Source organism: Sesamum indicum, linkage group LG6 (genome assembly GCF_026168435.1).
Source record: "Sesamum indicum cultivar Baizhima isolate 11 linkage group LG6, ASM2616843v1, whole genome shotgun sequence".
Lineage (NCBI taxonomy): Eukaryota > Viridiplantae > Streptophyta > Magnoliopsida > Lamiales > Pedaliaceae > Sesamum > Sesamum indicum.
In genome coordinates, this window is record NC_142662.1 from 21,989,331 (window position 1) to 22,013,937 (window position 24,607).

At 33.1% G+C, this 24,607-nt stretch overlaps 2 protein-coding genes, 1 non-coding gene and 1 pseudogene across 3 annotated transcripts; 3 read left to right on the forward strand and 1 right to left on the reverse strand.

Moving 5' to 3' along the window:
* The first annotated feature begins 285 nt into the window (after positions 1 to 285).
* LOC105163976 (transcription repressor OFP17 pseudogene) lies at positions 286 to 1,060 on the forward strand (annotated as a pseudogene).
* A 4,996-nt stretch (positions 1,061 to 6,056) lies between these two features.
* LOC105163858 (EPIDERMAL PATTERNING FACTOR-like protein 6) lies at positions 6,057 to 9,387 on the forward strand. Its single transcript, XM_011082354.3, has 3 exons — positions 6,057 to 6,688; positions 6,772 to 6,815; positions 8,882 to 9,387. The coding sequence occupies exons 1-3, from the start codon at positions 6,541 to 6,543 to the stop codon at positions 9,116 to 9,118; spliced, it is 429 nt and encodes a 142-aa protein (XP_011080656.1). The 5' UTR covers positions 6,057 to 6,540; the 3' UTR covers positions 9,119 to 9,387.
* Positions 9,388 to 15,552: 6,165 nt separating this feature from the next.
* On the forward strand, positions 15,553 to 21,040 carry LOC105163857 (protein DEFECTIVE IN MERISTEM SILENCING 3). The gene is made up of 8 exons (XM_011082353.3): positions 15,553 to 15,731; positions 16,831 to 16,971; positions 17,965 to 18,079; positions 18,273 to 18,510; positions 18,863 to 19,054; positions 19,157 to 19,480; positions 19,706 to 19,931; positions 20,602 to 21,040. The coding sequence occupies exons 1-8, from the start codon at positions 15,675 to 15,677 to the stop codon at positions 20,632 to 20,634; spliced, it is 1,326 nt and encodes a 441-aa protein (XP_011080655.1). The 5' UTR covers positions 15,553 to 15,674; the 3' UTR covers positions 20,635 to 21,040.
* Positions 21,041 to 22,925: 1,885 nt separating this feature from the next.
* On the reverse strand, positions 22,926 to 23,012 carry TRNAM-CAU (transfer RNA methionine (anticodon CAU)). The gene is given in 2 exon segments: positions 22,926 to 22,961; positions 22,975 to 23,012. It is a non-coding gene; the product is annotated as a tRNA-Met (tRNA).
* Between the last annotated feature and the right edge of the window lie 1,595 nt (positions 23,013 to 24,607).

Sequence of the window (24,607 nt, forward strand, 5' to 3'; positions counted from 1 at the left end):
TTTATTTTGTGAGGGATTTTCCTGAAATCCAGCAACATTCATCCCAATTCATTCTCTTAATAGTGATTCTTCATGAGGAAGAGATACACCAACCAAATAATGGCTTATGTAGGATATATACGACCCATGACCCCAACTAAGAGAGAGAGAGACGGCTGCCAAATTATAGTTTATAGCAAGTACGTACCAAATAAATTGGATGAGTGGAGACGTCTGAAACGTTCCAGTTTATGGTACACCACTTCCCCTTGGAATTACCAGACGTGAACTCCACACATAATGGCAGTTTCCCTTTCCCTTATGGCCTTAAATAACACAAGTACAGACAACACATCCACCAACTACACAATGAAACTACGAAATCCAGCTTCATTCAAATGCCATCTTTCCAACCAATGCAAGAAAATAATACAAATCTTCAAATTCAGACTTCGAAAACCGGTCTTTGTAAGAGCTCTCAAGTTTCGTCACCTGAAACCTAACATCAAGAGGAGCAGACATGGAGGGTTTCCTCTATCAAAGATCCTCTCACCTCTGCATTCACTATGGCGAAAGAGAGAGTCGACGGACGACCGAGTCACAGAGCTGACGAGCTTTCCGGAATCCACGCAACATAAAGCACCGCAACCCTCACCGCTCACCCCTGCATACATAAGGATGAGTAGAGCCACTAAAAGGGATGAGAATGAGATCGAAGATGCGTGCAGAAGCTTTGAGAACTGTTTGATAGAGATGATCGTGGAAGACGGGAGGATGGCAGATGTAGTGGATGTTGAAGAGCTTCTTTACTGCTGGAAGAACCTCAGGTCTCCAATCTTTGTTGATTTGGTGTGCCGGTTCTATGGGGAGCTATGCAAAGATTTGTTTTCCAGTAGCTGCGAGAATTACGGTATAGAAACGCCCAAGGGACTTCTGAGGTAGAGAATTTGTTACCAGTTTTTGCTACTTTCTTTGTAACATGGGAATGTCCATAAACTCTGGAGAGATTAAATTTTAAATTTGCTAGAAAAGAAATAGGAAATGCCAATAAAGCCTACTTCTGTTGGCTCCATACATGATTTATGAGTTCAAATTTCAATAAATCGTGTATCACCTTTGTATTTTATTAATAATTAATAATATTAGTTGTTAATTATAATTGTAAGTAATACATTCAGAAAAAAAAAGGGGGGGAGGGGGGAGAGAGAGAGAGAGAGAGAAAACGAACGAGGAATTACATAGTTTGGCCATATAGATTCATCCACAAGACTAAAGTTTTAAAGGGTTACTTAAATTATATATTTTAGTTTCTCCTAATCTGAAATTTCAATGTTCACCTAGCTAATTATATAGGTGAATTATGGGAAAAATGCTTTTTAAGCCCTACAACGTGGGGGGTGTCACATTTGATCACCAACTTGTCACAATCCAATTTTGATTCCAAATGTTAATTTTGTGTGCAAAAGTAGAATTATCTTTAAAAAACTAATGCCAAAAGGCACTCACGTGATCGTTAAATGGCGAAATAATTGATTTCAATTAATTTAAACCCACTCTTAATCTTTGGGACTAAAAAGTATTTTTAGATTTTTTCTAATATTTTGCATTTTTATCGATACATTTTTTGAAATTACTAATATCCAAATTTGAGTCGATAGGTTTGGACTTAACTATCCCTGTTGCTTATAGGATTAAATGTACCTGTAACATATATTGATGTACAAAAGATAAGTAGGTTCAAAACGGCTTAAAAAATCGAGAAGAAGAAAGAGATCGCAAAAATCTAAAGGAATGCAATGCCCAAGGTACCCCCTCAGAGGCCCAATTTTTGTAAGGATCCAGGGTGGCCGCCAAGAAGCCTAGTCCAAGTAGAGTTCCTAGGGAGGCCAACAGGGAACTCTCCTGATCGGTGTCGAATCCACCAAATTTTATTTTTCTACTAAAACTTGTGAAAATAGTGAATAGGGTCCAATCCACAGAAATTGATTTTAAATCAATTCCTTCAAACAAAAATAAAAATAAAATATGGGTGAATTTTGTTTTAAAATCTAAATCTAAAACTAAATAAAAGAAAACACCCAGAGAGACGACAAATATGAGAAAGACATTCCTGTTAAAGACAGGATCATAAACAATTCCATGGTTGATCATAGATGCAAAGATGACAATCATTCATGATAGATAAATTGGTTGTGGTCATTGGTATGCCCTAACAATCTCACCTTTTCTTACTTTGTAGATAGTCAGGGAATGTCCGTTGACTAAATCTCTAATCAGTAAACAACATTGGGAACGTTCTCAAAATTTAATTTACTGACAGGATTAAGAACTAAAAAGGTCAAATTCTAACCAATAAATTTTGTAATTATTAATTTCTAATCAGTAAACAACATTGGGAACGTTCTCAAATTTTTTTACGTTTAAATTTTTTTGGTCAAATTAGTAATTTCAATATTTTGTAATAATCTCACAATTAAATTTTTGTTTTCTTCTTCACTATCCACTACTCCACATTTCTCCCTCACATTACTTTTCCATATTTATTATTACAATATATAATTATAATTTATTCTTATCATAATTATTTTTTCATATCATCTCATACCAAGATTATTTCTTTTTATCTATATGCTCGCAGGAACTGCATGCAATAATAACTAATATAGAAATGTATAACACAATATTTCATGGTTTAAAAATTTGTCTTGCATCACTGTCGTTCAAAATTGTTTCCTATTAAGATGATTTCATCAACAATTTAGGTTAAAGACAGTTGTAATAAAAATATTACAAACTTTATAATTTTTATTTTTGGATGTAATTGTGGGGACTGGCTCCACACTCCAACAAACGTGATACTCAGACAAAAACACATACATTAATTATGTCCCAAAAATTGTAGTAAAACTAAAAATAAAAGTCCAAACTACATTGGGACCAAGCAACAATTTGGTGTAATGCACTAAAACTGAAGGTTCAAAAATAGAACAAAATCTGTAAAATTGGGTTTGGATGAAGCAATCTCGATGTGGGAAACCGTACAAGCACAGCCAACATTCAAAGACCTCAAAATTTGGGGTACGAAAAACTATATATATGTATTATCAATTTGTGTTGCATGTTCTTGGTTTTAATGTTTTGTCTGCATCTTTTTGCCTTTGGAATCTAACAAAAGTGATGGATGGGCAAGAAGAAAATGGCCCTTTGATCATCCACCACCACTTGTGAGTTGTCAAACTGTTGCTCATAAATTAATAAGTGTCTGCCCTTTCTATAGTTTAGTGTCTTTTCTGATACAGTCGTTTATCGTAGTAAACGTCTGAAGGTCGAATGTTGCTACATCGACATTTATAAATTTGATATAAGTATTTGTTGGAGCTAAATAAGGTTTTTGACATGTACATAGATTTATATGTTGTCAGATTTTAAGTTTTTGCGATTGTCAATAAACTATGGACCCTATGTCCGCACAAACTGATGGAGTAGGGAAGCGAATAAATTGAAAGAATAAAAAGGACCCGTCTCTGATTCTCAAGAACTCGGTCTTGGCAAATAGAAGTAGATAGATTACTTTTGAACGACCTCCCACAATAAAATTTATAGGTATATTGGGAAATAAAAATAGTGACTTACGTCAAATATGTTTCAAAATGGATTAAATTTTGAACTATCCCAAAACACTGTAAAACTCAAAAATACCTTAACATTCTCATAATAATATGACAAAATACGAGTTCCAAACGACAACTATGAAAAATATAAAAATTAATCAAAGTTTGCTAAAAAGTAAGATACAAAATAAAAAAAACATCCGAATAGCGGTTAAAAGTTAAAAACATTGACCTCTTACGACAAACGTGTGAGGGGTTAGATTTTCTTCAAACAGACGATGGTGTATTTAGTTAGATTTCCTTATATCTCAATCGGATCACGAATTATGACCGTGTAATATTCCACCGTCGAACCACCCGCTTCAAGCCTTCAGCATCAATCAATTCGAATCCACCAAAATTGCATTTATCTTCTGTCTTTGGCACACAAATTAAAAAAATAGGAGTAACACCCTACAAATATATCAGAAAAAACTGCGTCTATCCACACGTGCTGGTCAAGATTTTTATAATTAACTTATTAAACACCACGGCAAAAATACGAATCCACATCATGAGTGTGATGAATTTCAATTTTCATAATTAGACCACAATGATTGACGGAGAATAAATTCTACGAGGGCTACTAAAGTGCTTTGGTTTATTTCTTTCTATTCATGAAAGTTATAGAATTCTATCAATTCCCTGTGTATTGACAGAATATGTCAGCTGGTACAGTCTAAGAAAGCAAATTTCTCTGTCTAAAATGTTGCATCACTTGTTTTATAAAGACACCATGTACATGGTACAGTTAACAACCTGTAACCAATAATTTTGGTGTACATCATTAGACATGACACCAAAAATTAGAATAAATTATAGCTATATAACTACAAATGTTTCACATTAATTAAAAAAAAACAAAAATTATGTAGCCCTTAAATGGTATGGTGCAAATTATTATTTTATTCTTTTTTATTTTTTTTAAAGACAATGTTTGGAAAATATATATAAAAAAAATATGAGGTTGATAAAGTAAGTAATTCATTTAACGTATTAGTCTATAAAAGTATTTTTGAAAATTTTAAGAAATATGTAAAATTATAATTCGTAATCTAAAAGGGTATTTTGATCCGTTCACGACGAATATTAGATGAAAATCTAACGGTGGCTAATAAAAGGGATTCGTCGTTAGACTGACATTAAATTGAAAGGATATTTATATATAAATTTTTAAATAATGGTAAGTTATTAATAAATATGCCAAATCTCAAATGGGATCATGAAATTCTTTGAATTTAAAAGAAAATTTACATTTTACGTCCCATAAAAGTATTTGTAAAAGGAATAATTTATGGAAAAACATAATTTTCCACAATATTCAACACTTTCAATAATATGTGCAATGAATGTCCTTTGTCTGTATCTAAATGTTCTTATCTATATTTCATAAACCATGACATAATTTGATTTGTTGACAATAATGTTTAATTTCTAAAGAAAGGAAAAATAATTTCCTTAAATGGTAATTATCATTTAAAATCATTGTTCCAAATGAAGTAAAAAAATTCCAAAAACATAACCCCAATAATTAAGAAAAAAGAGAGACAAAAATTGTAGACCTTAAGATAGCCTGAAATTTACGATCATCACTTGTGGCAATAATATGGAAAGGGTTGAAAAACTCTTACACTTGATAAGTGTGAAATTATATTACCTTATGAATATGGTAAAATTTGGTTGGTTGTGGCTTCATTTTCAGTTTCTTTTTTTTTTTAAATAGTAATAAAAATAAAAATATGTTTGTTTATACTTATTTTCAAGGTGAATAGCAATTTATTTCCTTGTGATATTGAAATTGAGCACATTATTCCCCTATGAAAAAAATATAGCAATTTACCCCCCTATACTTTTTAAAATGAAGCAACTTACCTAAATTGCTTCATTTTAAAAATCATAAAGGGACAAATTGTTGTATTTTAAAAAATATAGGGAGATAAATCATTATTTATTTTTTCATAAGGGGTTAATTTGCTCATTTGTAATATCACAAAGGGGTTGCTTGCATTTCTCCACTTATTTTCACTATAAATATTTTATCATCGTTCTCATCTTGATTGTTATTTGTTTATACATGTGCACATATATATAAACAAAAAAGGTTCAATCATTAATTTTGTAAACTAATAATATTCTTTCAGTAATATTTTAATATGACATTAATCAATATAAAACGTATAACCATCAATTTCCTTTAAATAAAAAATTCCAACAATGAAAAATGAAATTATTACTTTCATTAAATAAAAAAGTATATTAATTTTACATTATTAACAACATAAAGCACAGTCTCATCAGTTAATCCAAATACAATCTGATTCTTACACGCAAAAACTTATACAGAATTGAAAACACACGTTAAAATTGAAACCACCAAACATGGATATAATATGTCATATTTTTCAGATTTACTGTATATAATAATTGTCTTAAAAGGAAATGGGAAAAGGAGAGTAAAGGCAGACAGGGACTTTGTGCAGAGGAAGAGAGTGTTGGAGTTGTTGGGTGTTACTGAATTTCGGAATTGTGGAAAGACAGGCCTGGAAGAAAAGGCCTGCAACATCAAATCTCACCTCCAAACATAGCAAACCTTAGCAATTCACAATACTGTTCCCATCCTCATCTTCTCTTTATATCACTACATACTATAAACACAAACCCCCCCCACCACCACACCCTCTGCACAGAATCTTGATTATCAGTACAAACACAATTGCAGTTTCCACTTTCGACCACCTGCCTATTTTTACATGTACAATCGAAAAGAGGAGGTGGGATTGTGATTTGGGCTGGTGTAAGAACTTTTTTCCAGGGTGTTTTTTTGGCTTAAAAAGCTGTTGCATGGGGCGCCTAAAACCAGAATCCAGGAGAGTCTGAAATTCCTGTCCTGTCAAGCCTGAAATCAGTCCCCATGGGTTACTGCTGGAGAAGCAGTAGTACAAGTGGGTTGAAGCCCTGCAAAACACTCCGCTTTTACGCTGTAATCTGCTGTTTTTGCTGCTTCTGCTTATGCGTCCATGGAATTTACGCTATGAACAGCGACCCAACATCTCGGTCGGGTGAGTTTCAAGAACCCTTATGGTCATGTATATTATGCGAAATGAGATCTAATCCTGTTTTGCTTGGGCTGTTTCCGTTGCAGAAACCAGGAACATGTTGAGTCTTCAAGCTGATAATTGCTTTCAGGTAAGCAAATGCATTCTTACTTCTACCCCTCAATCAATCCATATAGTTAACAAATCTGATTTGAGCGTCGAAGTGACTTAAAATGTTGTTTGATGTGACTGTGACGGGACTTGGTAGAGTGTGTACTTGAAGTAGAATTTTGGGGAGGAACTATAGTCTACATCAGTTGATCTATGTTTCATATATAAGCACATTACCAGAAAGACATGGTCCAAGAATGTTACAAACTCAATTTCTTTCTTTCTTTTTTGTTTTTTTTTTTAGAGAAAAATTAAGCAGTTTCGATTCGATCACCACCACGAGTAAGGGTACGTATACTCCCAAATCGTAAGTCACTTACTGCGAATTACCCATAAATCTCTACGTTGCTATGATGATAGAGCATCGATCTCTGACCCATAGTGACGGTTAGAATCGAAGCTATTCAAACTTAATTTCTCTCAAATGTGTCTTTGATTTGTCAAGAAACGTAGTTTCTTTTGATTTCGGGTCATTGGTGTATGTGACCCATTAACTATTTGACCCGAATAATATGGTGAGACATTGTTTTGGTAACCAAAACAGGAAGCTCTTTGTCGGGGAGTCATGTCTTAGTTCCTTCCCCGTGAAGTCGTGGGACCCCTAGTGAGTGTTAACTCTTTGATGATTGACGATGGAAAATATCTCTTGTATCCCCCCTTTTGGTTTCTACCATCAATTTTGAACCCCACTTGGTAGAGTTTCTTGTGTTCACATCTTTTATTCCATTTTTGTCTTTTTATTTTTTTCATTTTATTATGGTTTCATTTACTTTGTAAGATTAAACCGAATATTTTGTCCAACATTGATGATATTAGCCTGGTACAAATATGGATAATGGGTCGGAGTCGATTAATCCTACCTAAGGAGGTGGAATTACTTAAGGTTTGCATGTCTTATTGTGTCTCCTTGGTAGCTTAGCAATTCATTGTTTGTAGGCTCCTCTGTGGGTTACTTATTGATGGGAATAACCTTTGATTGTGGGGGTATAATAGGCTATTAACAAAGTTGGATGTTCAACAATACGATGGTCGCTTGTATAATATTAACGTCCTTAATATAAATACTCCCGTGCTATTTTTGACAAGTCCTACAAAATTACACTCGTTGCCACTAAAAAATCATACCCAATATGGTGATCCAAAGACTTTAAGTACATAACCACAATGTTTTAAAACCCAACCCAGCTTCAAAGGTCGGATTGCTCGAACGGTCGTCCAGCCCACAAAACAGGTCGATTGAAATTAGAAAAAGGGAGGAGCCAAAAAATTGCATTTTTTGTGAAATTTGTTTGACCCAGTGGTTCAATCGGTGACCCGATATTGTATTAATTGAACCGGTCGGATCAACAATCAAGTGTAAATACATGATAAATTTTTTTATTTTTCTTCTAAAATGTATATTATTTTTGTCAAGTATCCTAATTTTATGTTAATTGTGAAAGGATAATAGATTATTTCTAAAAATGTGCATTATTTCTATGAAGTTTAATTATTTTATGCTATTTCTAAGTATAAAATCCCGATTTCTCTTCTCAGTTCAATTTTGCTTTTTCTATTAGATTATTTCTAATAATTTAGTGTATCTAATTTTCTGTTAATTTGAAAATGTATAATATTATTTCTTGTATTTGATCTTTATAAGTTTGTTTCTAAATTTATTTTATTATATTGTATATCTTATTGAACTATTAATGTCAAAGAAAAAAAGTAATTTTTTTTAAAAGATAAGTTGTTAAGTACATTAATATTATTTATTTTTAATGTTATTTTTAAAATATTAATAATTATTATGACATAAATATGATGTCACTAGTTCGATCACAATTGACCCAATTATTGAACCAGTAACCCATAACCCACTTAATTTTTGGTTCCATGAATGGTTTGGATTTCAAAACATTTCATAACCGCAGAAGTTTTCTAGGCTACTTAGTTTGTTCTGCAGGTTGTTTCCTTATATCAGCTTTCTTCTTCTTTTTTTTCTTCCAACTTTTGTTTAATTTTATTGCATGTTGGACATATGAATTACGTAATCCATTGATGCAGAATTCAGAGAGAAATAAGATTCGGAAGATGGTCATAGGAGTTAGAGGAAGCACGAGGGGGGCAAGAAGGCTACTTGGCGGACTGGGATCATCGCCTCCTCGTTGTACTTCAAAATGCGGGGAATGCACGCCGTGCAAGCCGGTGCATGTGCCGGTGCCGCCTGGGACGCCGGTGACTACGGAGTACTACCCGGAGGCTTGGAGATGCAAATGTGGCAACAAACTATACATGCCCTAACTCAGTGTCTAGGCAGCCTCTACAGTTTTTCAAGTGCAGTACTAGCTATTATTTGCCTTGAGCAACAGAGAATAGTGCATTGACCCATATAGTGCAAATCTTACTACTATAGTTTTGATTATTTGATTAATTAATATGTGGCTATATTCTTGTAAAGTATTTAGGGTGTTTTTCATGCTACTCTCGCAGAAATTGTTGGATTTCCTCATTATATTATAGTACGTATAAAAGTGAAATTAATTAATATATTTTGACTAACTTATTATGTATGAATATTTGTTTTCTTAAATATTGGCAATACTGAGTATTTTCAAATGTCAATAATCGTTGTCTCAGTTCAGCTGCCAACTAATGACATAATGTCCCAAGGTGGCTACGAGGAATGTTCTTCCACCAGCTTCTAGAACGTTTTCTTAAAAAAATGTTAGCGTTTTTAAAAATTTTTAAAAAAATGATGTCTCACAACTTCCTCCTTCTGCGGACCTCTCCAGGAGTCGGCCGCTTTTTTGTTTTTTGTTTTTTTTTGTGTAGCAATTGGTGAACACCTCCATCTTCTTTCGCGGCCGACAGAGCGAGACTCCTATGGAGCAATGAAAATATTTTTCACAAAAAAAAAAACTATCAATTAATTTAAAAATTAAATTAATAATACATAATTAAAATCTGAAATGACTAACTAGTTTCCTATTGTCCATGCCAACCAAGGACTCCCGGTAGGCAGTGTTGGCCAATGCATGTCCACATCCATGTCCATATCCATGTCTCCGACCATGTCCTGGGGGTGGCATCATAGATCCTCGTACCATTCATAATTATACAAATAACGTAATTCATTTATTTCATTTCTAATGATTGGTATGGACGGTGGAATTTAAAAAACACATTCGACATTATTTTTTTATGTATTTGATTTTATGTTTTCATGTGATGTCCTTTGTGTGTTGAGTATGTATTTTTATTTTTGTTTATAATGACTATATATGTTTACGTGTGCGTTGGGTGTTTTCCTAGTATGTGTGAGAAAATATTTTAAAACCCAGCTCGGATCGATCGGTGGGATCAATTGAACCATTATTCAATTCATAAAATAGTCTAGTCTAATTTATAAAATCGGACTAGCCTCAAAATTATTCTATTTTTTGAAAATTACCTGAACTTGCGGTTGAACCGGTGATGTGGTCACGAATCAAGTGAATCAACTGGTTCATGAATTTTTCTAAAATTTCCAAAACTTCATACAATTTTGAAATTGAACCCGTATATCATATGAAAATTGATAAAAATACCAATAAACCAACACCCACATTATAATAATTATTTGAATTCTATATTAAAAATGAACAAACTCATTAAAACCATAATCTAATTAGATATGTATCTCTTATAATTACCTAAGTTGCTATCTAAATGACAATTAATAGAAAAAGATTTATATATTATTTTAAGAATTGGGGATGCTAACTATTTACTCATTGACGCGAGCAAAAAATTGTTGTGCTCAGCCTATTTGGACTTGAAACTAGTAAAATAAGTGCTAGAAAATAAAATTGTATAGATGAGCAAAAAGGAGAGTGTTATGGCTCGATTTTTGGGATATCACTAATTTGATCGCGGTTCACCCGACGGTTGAATCAGTGACCATTGACCTAATTAAATTTTTTATTAGATCAACGATCCAAGTTTTAAAACATTGGTGTGAAGTAGGTGTTTGTGTAATTTGTGTATATATGTGTTTTCTACGTGGTGTTTCTGTGTTTGTTTGTTTTGTGAGTGCGTGAGTGTGTGTTTCTATATGTGTGTGTTTTTATATGTGCGTGTGTTAAAAATAATCAGAATGTACTTTCACACATATATGTCCATTGGCTAAGCAACAAAGGCTTCCTTTTAACTTAAGTGAATCTGTTTCTAAAGGTATCTTTAACCTTGTGCACATAGACATTTGGGGACCCTATAATCAACAATTCTTGTCTAATTGTGCTTATATTAACATTAGTGGATGAATACAGTAGATATACCTGGACATTCCTCATGAAACAAAAAGCATATGCTGTTCCTGTGCTTATATCATTTCATAAAATAATTGGCGCACAGTTTGATAAAAATATCAAAATCATAAGAACAGATAATGGTAGTGAATTCCTGAATAAGGAGTGCCAAGTCTTTCTAAGAAGTGAAGGGATCACATCATAAAACATGTGTTTATACACCCCAACAAAATTGGGTGGTGGAGAGAAAATACAAGCATCTCCTACAAGTTCCAAAGGCACTTATGTTTCAATCATCTCTTCCAAAGATGTTTTGGACTGAGGCTATTCTTGCAGCTACATACATCATTAACAGGCTGCCTACTCCAACTCTTGATTAGCATACTCCTTATGTACAATTGCATGATAAACCAGTTGATTATAAGCATATGAAAGTGTTTGGATGTCTTTGTTTTGCTGCCAACACTTGGCTTTTTAAATCTAAGTTTGATCCAAGAGCATCCAAATGTGTTTTTCTTAGCTATGTACATGGACTAAAAGGATATAAACTATTTGACATTGAGAAGAAAACTACATGGATAAGTAGAGATGTAATATTTCATGAAGACATTTTCCCTTACGAAGGAGAACAAATTGATCCTATTACATGCTCTATTCCTTTGCCATTGAATGCTTCAGATGATGAGCTTATTGAGGGTGCTTGCCCATCTAACAATACAGTTGATAACCATAATCATCTAAGCTCTATGGCTCCAGTTCTTAGAAGATCTACTAGGACTACTTCTAAGCCTTCTTGAATGGATAATTTCGTATGTAATTACTCAGACTTTCAGACTTTGACCACTATGTTTGCCATATCTGTTGCACATGTTGCATTTGTTTCTTTTATTTCCACCTTGCAGGAACCTCACACTTATCAGCAAGCAGCCACTCAGCCAGAATGGATACTGGCTATGGAGTCTGAAATTAAAGCTTTGGAATAGAATTAGATTTGGGAAGTAACATCCCTGCCTCATGACAAAAGAGCTATTGGATGTAGATGGGTCTACAAGCTCAAATTTAAACCTGATGGCACATTAGATCGACACAAAGCTAGATTTGTTGCTATAGGATACAACCAAATTGAAGGTGTAAATTATTTTGAAAACTTCTCACCTGTTGTCAAAGTAGTAACAGTCAGAGCCCTTACTAATGTGACAGTCTCTGCAGGCTGGGAATTGCACCAGTTAGATGTTAATAACACCTTCTTGCATGGCTTTTTGGATGAAGAAATCTACGTGAAGTCTCCAGATGGATAAACAGTTACTCCAGGACATGTGTACAGGCTTAAGAAATCCTTATATGGACTTAGGCAAGCATCACATCAGTAGAACTGTGAGTCAGCTCAAAATAGAATCTTTTGGCTTCAAGTAATCCAAACACGACTATTTCTTGTTTACAAAAGCTTTTGTAGGTTTTCTTGCTTTGTTGGTTTATGTTGATGATATCCTACTTGCAGGTACATCAGTTTCTTTAATTGAAGACATCAAGAAATATCTGAACCAACTATTCACCATTAAGGACTTGGGACCAGCCAAGTATTTTTGGGCTTGGAGATAGCTTGAGCTCCAGAGAGAATTAACCTCACGCAGAACAAATATATCCAACAAGCTGACTGATGCAAGAACCACTAATACCCCACTTCCAGCAAGGATCAAATTCTCAGCGTCCTCAGAACATATTCTCCCACATCCAACTGTGTATAGGAGGCTAGTAGGAAGACTTCTCTATTTGGGGTTTACAAGCCCAGACTTATCTCATGCCATACAGAGCCAGTCTCTTCAAGCTTCCTACAAGAGCATTGGGATGCAGCAACACATTTGGTCAGATATCTCAAGGAAACCTCACACAAGGACCTCTTTTTTCCTTCAAATGAGCAATTCAACCTCACTGCTTACTGTGATGTTGATTGGGCCTATTGTCCATACAACAGGCAATCATTGATATGATTCTGCATTTTCTTGGGCCCTGCTTTGCTCTCATGGAGGACAAAGAAGCAAAGCACTATCTCTCGTTCTATAGCCGAAGCTGAGTACAGAGCCATGGGATTCACTACTTGTGAGCTAGTGGATTTCATCCCTTCTATAGGATCTTGGTATCACATTCCCTACTCCCATTCCTTTCCTCTGTGACAATAAAGCAGCATTACATATAGTTCATAACCCCGTCTTCCATGAACGAATCAAGCACCTGAAATTGACTATCACCTTGCGCGATCACTATAAATCAGGTTTTTTAGCACCCTTTTATGTTCGTTCCAAGGATCAATTAGCTAATCTGCTTATATATAATAAAAATAATTAAACTTGTTCACCTATCATCATCATCATCATTATCATCATTATTATTATTATTATTATGATTTTTAGATTAATTCATGAGGATCACCAAATTTTGACATAAATTTCATAAGTAATAAAATAGATTGCATACTATGCATCTTGATATAAATATAAAACTCACAAATAGATCTAAATAATTATAAGTTAATTATTAGAACTTATCAATTTAAAAAGTATAAGAGAATATAAATAGATATTAAAATATAACATAAAATTTACATATGTCATATTAAATATTTATTTTTAAAAAATACAAAAACTTACTAAATTATTGATTAAGCTTGTCTTTTCATAAAGAGTATAAATAAAAATACCATAATTTATTATTATCTAAAATTAAAATATATGATATTGATTAATAATTTCGATAAATTATTCAATATAAAATTAAATAAATAAAAATTTTAAGAATAAAAATACTTACAAAAAATTAAAAAAATGAAAGAAAACTTACAACCAGAGTATACTGAGCTCGAGCTAGAAAAAATCAAGCTCGAATTAAGCTTAATATCAAGCTTCTCGCATAGCTCGCGAACTGGTTCAACTCACCTACCATCCCATATATAATACAAATCTTTGTGATTTCAATATGATCATGCCCACGTGGAGATTAAAATATGCAAGCTACTTTATGGGTCAAAATCTTTGTAAAATGTTCATAATTTTAGCATTACACCATATATACACCCAATAACAATTAACCTTACTTTTGGAATTCAAATACCAACATAATATAGTCTTAATTTTAAATAATAGGATTCAGGGGCATATGCAACATAAATATGCCGAGTTTTGAGTGGTAGAAAGATGTACCGAAATATCAATTAACCACTACAATTGGATATGCTAAGGACGCACTATATTCGTAATGAAATAAAAAATAAAATAATAATTGATCCAATTATTCATTATATTTGATTTGACGTATTGTACCTGTGATATCTTTTGTTATAATATAATATAGTATTTTATTAAAGAGATAAAAAAATATGATTAAATATAAAAAGACAATTAAGATTATCATTTTTTATGTTATTTTTATTTTAATATTTTAGCTTCTAAATAATTAGAAAAGATGAAAAACGTCTCAATATTTATTAAAATATAATTTTTAAAACAATAATCCTTGTGGAGTATTTATATATTTTTTACATTCATATATATGAAGTAGAAATTTAAAATAGACATTTAAAAAAAAGAAGAAGATCCACGGTTTAATGTTTTTATAAAAAATATAAAAATATTACAAAAATTTTAATTTTTGAAATTTAATTATCTAATTAAAATTCAAGTATTTTTTGAAAGTCCCAAAAAAAATAAAGTAATACTTTTTTATTATAGATTTATTCTAATTTAAAATACATTCTTTTAAGCATACATATATATTTCACGAGTCAGAAAAAAGCCAAAGTGAAAAATATATTTTTTGTGAAAAAGCGAAAAATAATCTACCAACTTAATAATGAGTGAATATATGAATCAAGAAAATTACATCAATTTTATGTGGAAGGGCATATAAGAAAAAAAGTAATTAATCCCATCTTTTAAATTGGATACATTATTTCATAAATTAAGATTGTAATATCGAACTCTTATCATTCGAATTAAATATGTGATTATGCATAATAAATAATTTTATCATGTCTAATCATACGAACAAAAAAGGATTAAATAAATTAAATGAACTCAATCACTTTTAAGAGGGGAAAAGTAATTATCTATGATAAATATCTTCTTATTTGGAAGGGTATTTGTGGTGACCATAACGTTCTTATGAATTATTAATTATAACTATTTTTTTTTTTAAATTCTTTTATAGACTAAGTAAATAATTTGTTAGATTTTTTCAAACACGTCGTTAGATATTTTTATATTTATTTTAAAAATATAATAGTGACAAAATTAATATATCCGAAGCTCAATTAAAAAAATTAATATAAATTGATCAAACATAAAAATTATTTATAATTTTTTACCTATATACTATTTACAATTTAGGAATGTTAATTAGCAAAGAGGTATGTGGGCCTAATTTGTGAAGCCAGCTTACTCTGAGAGCCAGTTTGTATTTTTCCTTTTCAATAGGATTCCTCTCTGTCTCTCTCTCTCTCTCTCTCTCTCTCTCCACTTGCTCCGTGTCAATTGTCACTCCCTCAACAGCGTCCCCCCCCCCCCCCCCGACGGCCGACAATGTTAGGCGGAGGCGAGCAGCGGCATATGGGCGTGGACAGTGAACCGTTGACTCCGGTTTGAATTTGTTTTACTTAAATTGGTTGTGTTTGTTTCTTGTTATTTGCTTTCATGAATTGGGTTTCTAGGTTGATCAGAGCTGTTTCCACGTCCACCAGAGTGCAAGAAACACTAAAACCTAGACATGCAGTTGTATTTGTTGGAATACAATGCACAAGTCCTAATTTTTTTGGATTGGTTTCGGGAACTTCGGATAGAAAATGTGAAATTCTGAGTTTTTGACGGGTGATTTTGTTTCTATTCTTTGAAGTTGCGGTTTTGTGTGAAGCATTTTGAGGTTTACAGGAAACTATTGTAATGGGTTTTGTTGGCAGTTTTTAAGTTTATCTAATGGATGCACAACCGCCGCCTCCCCCCGAAAAGAAAAAAACTTTTTTCAAATTTAAGATTCTCTTGAATGGCTTTCGGTACTTTTCAGTTCCAGAAATTTATAAACTTTGATAATTCGATACATCCCATTTAGGAAAGATGAGTTTGATGTTTTCAAATTTAACGAGTCTTTATGTAAGGGGCTTGCATTAAGCAACATTTTGTTTCTGTATGTTAAATCTGTAGTAATATTTTTATCAGTAGTCAATCTCTCTTGTTTGGAATTTGGTTAAGTGGTTAAACCTTGCAAGCATGCATTTGTGTTAGCTTGTTCAAATGTGGTTGTATAGGTGTCTGTTTTATGTCATTTAGTTGTATATGGTAAAGCTTACTGCATTTTATGTCATGTAATTTGTTACCAGGTATAACTTACTGCAATCGATTTGCTTATTAATGTTTAATGGGGTTGATAATCCAGATTTAGTTTCCATTTTGTTCTTGCTGGTCCGTACGGGTTATAAATGATTGATCTAACTATGAGGATTACTGTAATCTAATTCAGTACGTACCATTCTTTTGTTAGTTTATAGAGACTTGATGTCTGATTTGCATAGGATACCAAATAAGCTTGAAAATATGCCATTTTCAGTTATGAGCTTTTACATCCATACATTATCAGCGGAAAGAGAATTTTAACTCCTACCGTACTTGTCTATGTTTGGGTTATGCATAATAGTGTGTGCTTTTCTGTGTGTACCAATTGTATTTAATGTTGTTTCTACGCCAGCTGCCAATCAACTCTAGGGCATTGGTTGTTGTCGATCCGTCAGCACTTAAGCATGTTGGAGAGAGTGCTCCCTTTTCAAGGGAGGACATGCAAAATGGAATGCATGGTCAGCCTGCTGAGTCAGTTGTAAACCATTCTAAGGTAGTCACTAATTTCCTCAGGTGGTCCGTGGTGAATTTTATGCAAAATTTCACTTTTCATCCGATAAGTCTAGGGGTATCTTTTTCAAAAAGTTTTATACTTGTGACGCATTTAGTCATTTAAATAGTCATCAAACATAGTCCTGTTTATATTTCAATAAAACACATCTAGTCTTGTATGCTTTGCAAATGTGACACTTTTAGTGTCGGCGATTGAGATTTCTTACTAGAGAAAAGATGCATGTTTTCATGCATTATTTACTTAATGTTTGCCAAATGCCCATACAATCGGACTAATTAATTCCTCGGTCCCTAATTCCCCATATGAAAACTAATAAAACAAATTCCCCAAAATCTTCAATCCTACCCAAAAATTCCCTGATCTCTTCAAATCAAGCATTTGGAGAATTCTCAAATATTTCAGAAAGTTTACCGATTACCAAGAAGAGAATTGGAGGGAATTCGGGGTGAGAAATTAGGAAGAGAGTTAGGGGGGATATGGGTGTAAACTTAGGGTTTGAGAGTGGAAGAGGAAATTGGGAATTTTGGCTTGGGATTTTGAGGATACGTGTTTTTTTTTTCTTGTGAAAAATAACGTCTTTATTCCCATCTGAAGTTTACTTAATTTTTCCGGCCACCGTTTTTTTACTCTGGCCAAAAAAGGACTAAAAGTCTCATATTTGGAAAACATGCAGGATGTGTTTTATTGAAATACATACCGGACTAAAATTGATGACTACATAATTACAACACTAAATGTGACTAAGAGTATAAAACTTATAGGAGCAATTGTGTTTCTTAAAAAGATAATGGACCAAAAGTGCAACAACCCTATACTTAACGGATGAAAAGTGAGTATTTGCCTGAATTTATGCGATCATGTGTATGTATTTGTGTTTGATGTCAGTTTGTAACTTGGTATTTTCGTTTTAACTGAAAGAACTTATCCATTATCTTAAGGGAACTAATGACATGAGTTGATGTAATTTTTCAGAAACTACAGGATGATCTGCAGGAGCTGGGTGAAAAGATTAAGCATCATGAGGTCAATGTCAAATACTTAAAGACTCTGAAAAACAAACTGGAAGACTCAATTCTCGAAATGCAAGGTATCCATATTTCCAAATTCCACCCAGTCTTTCTTGAAATTAATGTCACGAATATGTTATCAAATCTGGATTGTTGCATTCCTTGCTTCTATTCAGTTATATGGCTACTGATATGTCTCTCCATTTGCTAACAAAATTGTTTTTGTTTTTTAAGTGAGAAGTTTTCATAGATTTATCCCACATGTCCTTACAGTTTCTATTGGGAAGTATCACACAGCAAGTTTCTCCAAAGTGGAAAATGAAGACCCTTCCTCTGTGGAGAGTGAGGAAGAAATAATTCAGCATATTCTGAAGTGCAAGAAGTCTGTAGCTGCCCTTTTGTGCAGGATGAGAAGTAACCCTGAAGCTCAGGTTTCTGATCATCCATTGATGAAAGATGTGCTTGGTATAGTGGCTACACTTGGAAAAGTTGATGATGTTAACCTTAGCAGGTTGGTCTAATTTTTCTACTTTTTCTTTTTCCTTTTAACATCATTTCCATTTTGATAAACAAGGGAACTGCATGTTCCTTGATATAATTTCATTTTTCCTTTATCTGAAGCATTTCATATGAATTTACGTACAAGCTTGTATTTGAATGGATGTGTACTGGTTCCTTTTCTCTATCATTGAGATACTTGCATAAGTTGCTGGAGACTAGCCAAACAACTCAATTTTTTTGGCTGTGATTAAGAGATTGGTTTGTGGATGAAGGACCGTGAAAACTATTTCAGAAACTAAAGTAAAATACATACGACTAATCCTGTGTGGTTGACTTATTTGTTGTTGAATTGTGTGGCTTAGGCTTTTTTCAGAGTATTTGGGACTAGAAACCATGCTAGCAGTGGTCTGCAAGACGTTTGAAGGTGTCAAGGCCCTGGAAGGATATACGAAAGATGGTTTAATAAATAAAGGTTTCGGAATTGATGCATTTGCAGCATCGACTGGGAGGCCTCAGGATGACCGTTTTCTTGTTATTTGTCTTGAAAACCTAATGTATGTTGTGTGTTTTCAGGTCAATTTTTTCAGGTTATCAATTAGCTCTCTCTTACACACTTACCTTATGTTTTATATTTTCTCTTGTGGTTTTGTGCTTAGACCATATGCTGGTGAGCTCATAGCTGATGACCCTCAAAGGAGGCTTGATCTTCTAAAACCAAGATTAATCAATGGGGAAACTCCTCAAGGTTTTCTTGGTTTTGCTGTTAATATGATCACAATTGACAATACTAACTTATATGGTATCTCGAAAACTGGGCACAGTCTACGGGAGACACTATTCTATTACCTCTTCTCGAATTTGCAAGTATACAGATCAAGGGAAGACATGTTAAAGGCTCTCCCTTGTATACCAAATGGAGCCATATCTCTAGACGGAGGAATGATAAGAAGTCCTGGAGTATTCGCCTTGGGTCATCATCGGTGAGAAGCTTGGTCTTAATTTATAAAATGTCATTCTTTTTTTCTTCCGAAAGACGCATCATTCTCGGAATATATATCTTTACAACAAATAGACTGGTGTTTGCCCCAGAGCTTCTAACTCCTGATGTTTAAAAATTTATATTAATCTAAAAAATTTGAATGTCAGTCACTCACTTTTTTCTTTTCCTCATGTGCATTTATTTACACTTGCTTCTATCATTTTAGGGAAAATATAGATGTCAAGTTCCCCTGTGATTGCCAAAGGTTCAACCTCCCTGTGAACTATTTTGAGACTGAAAATCAATTGAAGGAGACCAAACGAAAGAAGGATCGAGCATGGGAAGATCTGCAGAGAGAACAAGCACTATTAGACCATGTGAGGTACAGCTATGAAACAAAGAAGAGAGAATTTGTCCAGTTTCTTGCTGAAACCTCATCTTATTCAACTCAGGTAAAATACCTCAATTATGCACTGAGTTGTATTGAAAGAGCCTTCTTTCCTTGTGCTCTCTTTTATGTCAAGCTGCTAAGGAAAGAAATTTTCCATGTGCTTTAGAACTGCTTATTTCTTATGCATTTTACATCCTGGTACTGCATGCAAAATCACATAAATGCCTCCAGTGAGGAGAAATGAACCCAAATATTCCCTGGCTCGTTAGCAGCTAGTGTAGTCCCTCAATGCCCATCTCTCTTAAAACAGGGGCTCTGAGTGATTTGTCCCTCAATCCCCATCTCTCTTAAAACAGGGGCTCTGAGTGATTTGTCCCTCAATCCCCATCTCTCTTAAAACAGGGGCTCTGAGTGATTTGTCCCTCAATCCCCATCTCTCTTAAAACAGGGGCTCTGAGTGATTTGTCCCTCAATCCCCATCTCTCTTAAAACAGGGGCTCTGAGTGATTTGGTATTGCAGAGTGCTCACAGCAGTTGTTTCTGGGAGACAGATAACCCTAGGAAATTGGCATGTTCTACAACTGAAAGACAATCTTTGCATTCACAATGCTGATTTAGACACTAGCACAAACAGTGTGCTTGTTCATGGTTTCTTTTCTTTTTCTTTTTATTTTCATTTTAGTCTTCGGTGAATGAAGATTAAAGATAATCCCTTTACTTTATATCATCAGTATCAGGTGGGGCGTGTATCAACACCAAGATGATTTCGTGGAAGCAAGTGGTCGACCAATAGCAGATAGATAGGCAAGGTTTCCTCAACCTCAACTTCCCTTGTTGAAACCTTGTGCATATGGGTGTACAATAGATTTGACGTGAGGAAATGCTTTGTTTTAAATTTTAGGGAAGTATCTTTTGTGAAGATACAATTTGCATTGTTTTGCTCGCTACATCAATATAACTTAGTTAGACAGTTTAGCTGTATGGTGTCCAAGAAAATGCTTATTAGCGCAGACGATGTTGTCAGCTCTGTGTGCCTTATATAAAACCTCTTGTTCAGTAGTCTTGGACCAATGATGTTATTCATTGTAGGATGACGGATTCCAGTGGGCTATCTTGTTCTAAGATTCTTATGATTTGGGTAAATTACAAGCTTTGGCATAATTACAAAAATTCTCTTGTTGTTTGAAAAATTACAAATACCTCTATTATGTTTTATTAAATTATGTAATTCTTGAATGGAGTTATGAAATTATCAATTTTGTCGTTATGCCAAATTTCAGGAAGAATTCATTGTAATTTACCGTTATAATTTCTATTGGGGCTTACCCTTGTTGTAAGATCTTATTTTCGTGCATATTTTGGATTCTGTGTTTGTGACGATGAGTTATTGGTGGTTGGCTGCATAACATATATGCATGCTATTAAACATTGCCCTGATTAAGCGTTTTTAATTCTATCCCAGGATTGGCCCATCTTGTTTAGAATATTTCAAATAAAGTATTTAAACAGATAAATTACGTGGTTTGAGTTTAATTGCATAAATATAGTAGGTCATTTGCAAAATTATAAGTACAGTATTTTGAGGTTGTAGTTGCAATATATACTAATTTATTTTTTTGCAAAATTATAAATACACCTGTGTAGGCTGTAATTTTAATTATAAGTACAAATAGATTTAATTTACGAGTATAGTTTTTGAGATAAATTAGATCGACATTTCTACTGTAATTTTATAAAAGTTATGAGCTATTTATGAATTAAACCTAATTTCAGAATGTTTGGATGTAATTGTCTTATCAAGTTCTTATGATCACATATTATGTGTGTTTCAAAAGTTCAAGTTTTTTTAACAAAAATAATGACCACAATATAAAGTGGGTCGTCTAGTAATGGTTTATGAACTAGAGACTGATGAATATTAATGTGTATATTTTAGGTTTATGAGTATTATATAGGTACAGTCATTTCATAAGCTATCTTTAGATATAAGTCTAGAACATGGAATTGACGTTGGTTTTCATCTTGAACTAGACGTCTCATCTGTGCTCAATACTCAAGATGTGTTTACTCTATCAATTAACATACGGAACCATTCTCTATTTGACCAAGTGTTGTGGCCACAGATTCAACGAGTTTAGCCTTATTTCAAAGTGCATAAGAGATTTAATTGTCATTTACTGATAGATGATGGATTCTACTTTGGAATCCATATTCCTTATTACATATTCTGATTGCACTAGTTATGGGTTATAATGAAAACATCCAAGACACCATCATATATATATATATATGTGACTGTCGTGCTTTTTAAAATCTGGGGACTAATCTCGTATTATCGGATTCCAAGAGTACCAATTATAGCGATCAAGCCTCAAAGTCTTCCATATGTCAACGCCTCACAAGTTAATTCAGTCGGTTTGACAATCTTATAAATCACCCACTAAAAGTTGCATAGAGTTCCAACAGCTGTAGCTAATGAGATGTGGTACTCTTCAATGAATGCAATAATTAGTGCAAGTCTCAATAGTACTCTAGATGTCATATTTTGAGGTCCTCGATTTTGAACATTTGAGACCCAACCCTCAAGAGTATATTTTATAGCTGTCATCCAATGTACAATCGAGCTATATGGGTTGTTCATAGTGATATGTGGGCTTTGTGAAAGGGTGGGCATTGACTCGGAATTGTGACGGAAGCGTAAGAAAAATGATAATTAAAAGTAATAATTAAAATCACCGAATTGAAGGAGTGTACCTTTTGATCATTCTCGGATGTTTAATGCATAAATGAACACAAATTAAAATATCATGCATCTAATGGCAAAGGATTAAAATAACAAGAACAGAAAAATAATACACTCCGGCTCTGTGATGAATAAAGCTAATTTAATTTAATTTAATTATTTATTTTTAATTATCCCATAAATAAAAAAGCCATAACTATTGGTGTCCGCCTAACAACGATCCAAGGTGTTCCAAAAGCCATTGTAAAAAAACTTGGAGACAAAGAGGAGAGAAAACAAATGGAAGGAAAGTACAAAAGAAAAAGAAGTAGTTGGGGTGAGAGAGGCTCGAACTCTCGACCTCAGGATCACTCAACAAAGCTATGAGACCTACGCGCTAGCCAACTGCGCCACCACCCCGCTTGTGTTACCAGGTTTAGATTAAAAATCTCTATTAAAGTTATGGTGAAAAAGTCAACTTCTCTAAATTAAGAGTATAAAAAGATTATTTGAGAGCAAAAAACATGACTTTCGTTTTTGACATTATTTTAATGTTGTGCTTGTACCTAATGTTAGAAAATAATTGTGATGGAGGAAAGATATCAAGAAAAAACGACAAGGTTATTCACATTTTCAAAAGAAATAAAAGTTAGGGATTAATTTATCAAATCAATACGGATGACACAAATTATTGTGTTCAGGTCGTTTAATCAATCTTATCCGTGTAATAGAGGTAAATAGGGGGTGGGTAGAGTATGCTTCACCCTTACCTAGCTACCTTAGTTAGCATGAAATGGTATTATTATGAATACTCCATGTTTTATTTGCATAGGATTACAAAAAGTCTTGCATCAAAATCTTGTGCAAGTGTGATGAGTCGCATCGAGGTTAATAAAAATTAGCTAATCTCGTTTTTTTGTGATATCAAATTGATTTAAGAAAACTTATTATGGTGTTTGGATTCATAATTTTAATATTAATTATACGAATGCTTCTAAATAGACATTGTAGCTAAATTTCAAAACTAATGTCATTATTTAGGTTAATGAAGAATTTAAAATATTATTTAATTATCCTTAATTATAGTGTGATAAAAACTACAAATTATGTGCTTTTTTTTTTTTTTATCAAACTTTGGTTTAATGAAAATATTGTTTATTTCTAAGAATTGGTAGTTTTGGGGAATTATGACTACTAAATAGTTTTCCAAACTTAATTTTTTAAAATTTCTTTATCAATTAAGCAAGAATATGATCCTTTTTCATAATAAGAACAAAATACTTGTGGAATTTATAGATTTATTTATTGAATGATTCACATTGTTTTATTTTCAGGGATATTAACTTTTTGAAGAAATAATTGTAGAAGTTATAAATATGTTACTATAATCTAAGTTGTTCTTGAAAATGCGGCGAATAATAATCATTTAGCCAATATTAATGCTGATGCGTGTCAGGGTTCAGTAACATTAAAATAGTCCAAGAACTTTTATAAAAATTTTAAGATTATCAGGGAACAACAAAATAAAAGTTGGTACTCTCATTCTTAAGTTAGAATGTATTTGTGGAAGAAATAAAAGGAAAAGTTGAATCAAAGTCAGAATAGTGATTGAAAATAATATGAAAGTGATATAATTCATCTGGAGAGCAAAAAGTAAGGTAAATAGTATAAAAATCGAGAGAGAATAAGAGTAAGAGTGTGAGAGCTTATTTTACCAAAATGACTGCGCATAGTCTAAATTTATAGATGTCCGTAGAGCAGGATTTGGAGAATATTTAGGGCAAATGGTATATCGTTGGGTAGCTGCGTATGTTAATTAGCTAAATATAAATAGAAGGCAGTTTAGAATTTAGATTTATCTAGATAAAGATATTACCTTTTGATAGAAGTCTGACCATCCTGTTTGAGAATTCAGGATTCTGATACTTGATGATAAAAGAATTAATTCCAATCGAATATCTTGGATTTAATCAGAATTCTTTTAATATGACGTATCCAAAGGTGTCGGTAACTTG

Excerpts from the sequence above, each read along its gene's own strand:
- LOC105163858 (XM_011082354.3), top strand. The coding sequence starts at position 6,541 with ATGGGTTACTGCTGGAGAAGCAGTAGTACAAGTGGGTTGAAGCCCTGC. Across the intron at positions 6,689-6,771 it reads CGACCCAACATCTCGGTCGG|AAACCAGGAACATGTTGAGT; the intron begins GTGAGTTTCAAG and ends TTTCCGTTGCAG. Across the intron at positions 6,816-8,881 it reads AAGCTGATAATTGCTTTCAG|AATTCAGAGAGAAATAAGAT; the intron begins GTAAGCAAATGC and ends CCATTGATGCAG.
- LOC105163857 (XM_011082353.3), top strand. The coding sequence starts at position 15,675 with ATGTTAGGCGGAGGCGAGCAGCGGCATATGGGCGTGGACAGTGAACCG. Across the intron at positions 16,972-17,964 it reads CAGTTGTAAACCATTCTAAG|AAACTACAGGATGATCTGCA; the intron begins GTAGTCACTAAT and ends GTAATTTTTCAG. Across the intron at positions 18,080-18,272 it reads CTCAATTCTCGAAATGCAAG|TTTCTATTGGGAAGTATCAC; the intron begins GTATCCATATTT and ends ATGTCCTTACAG.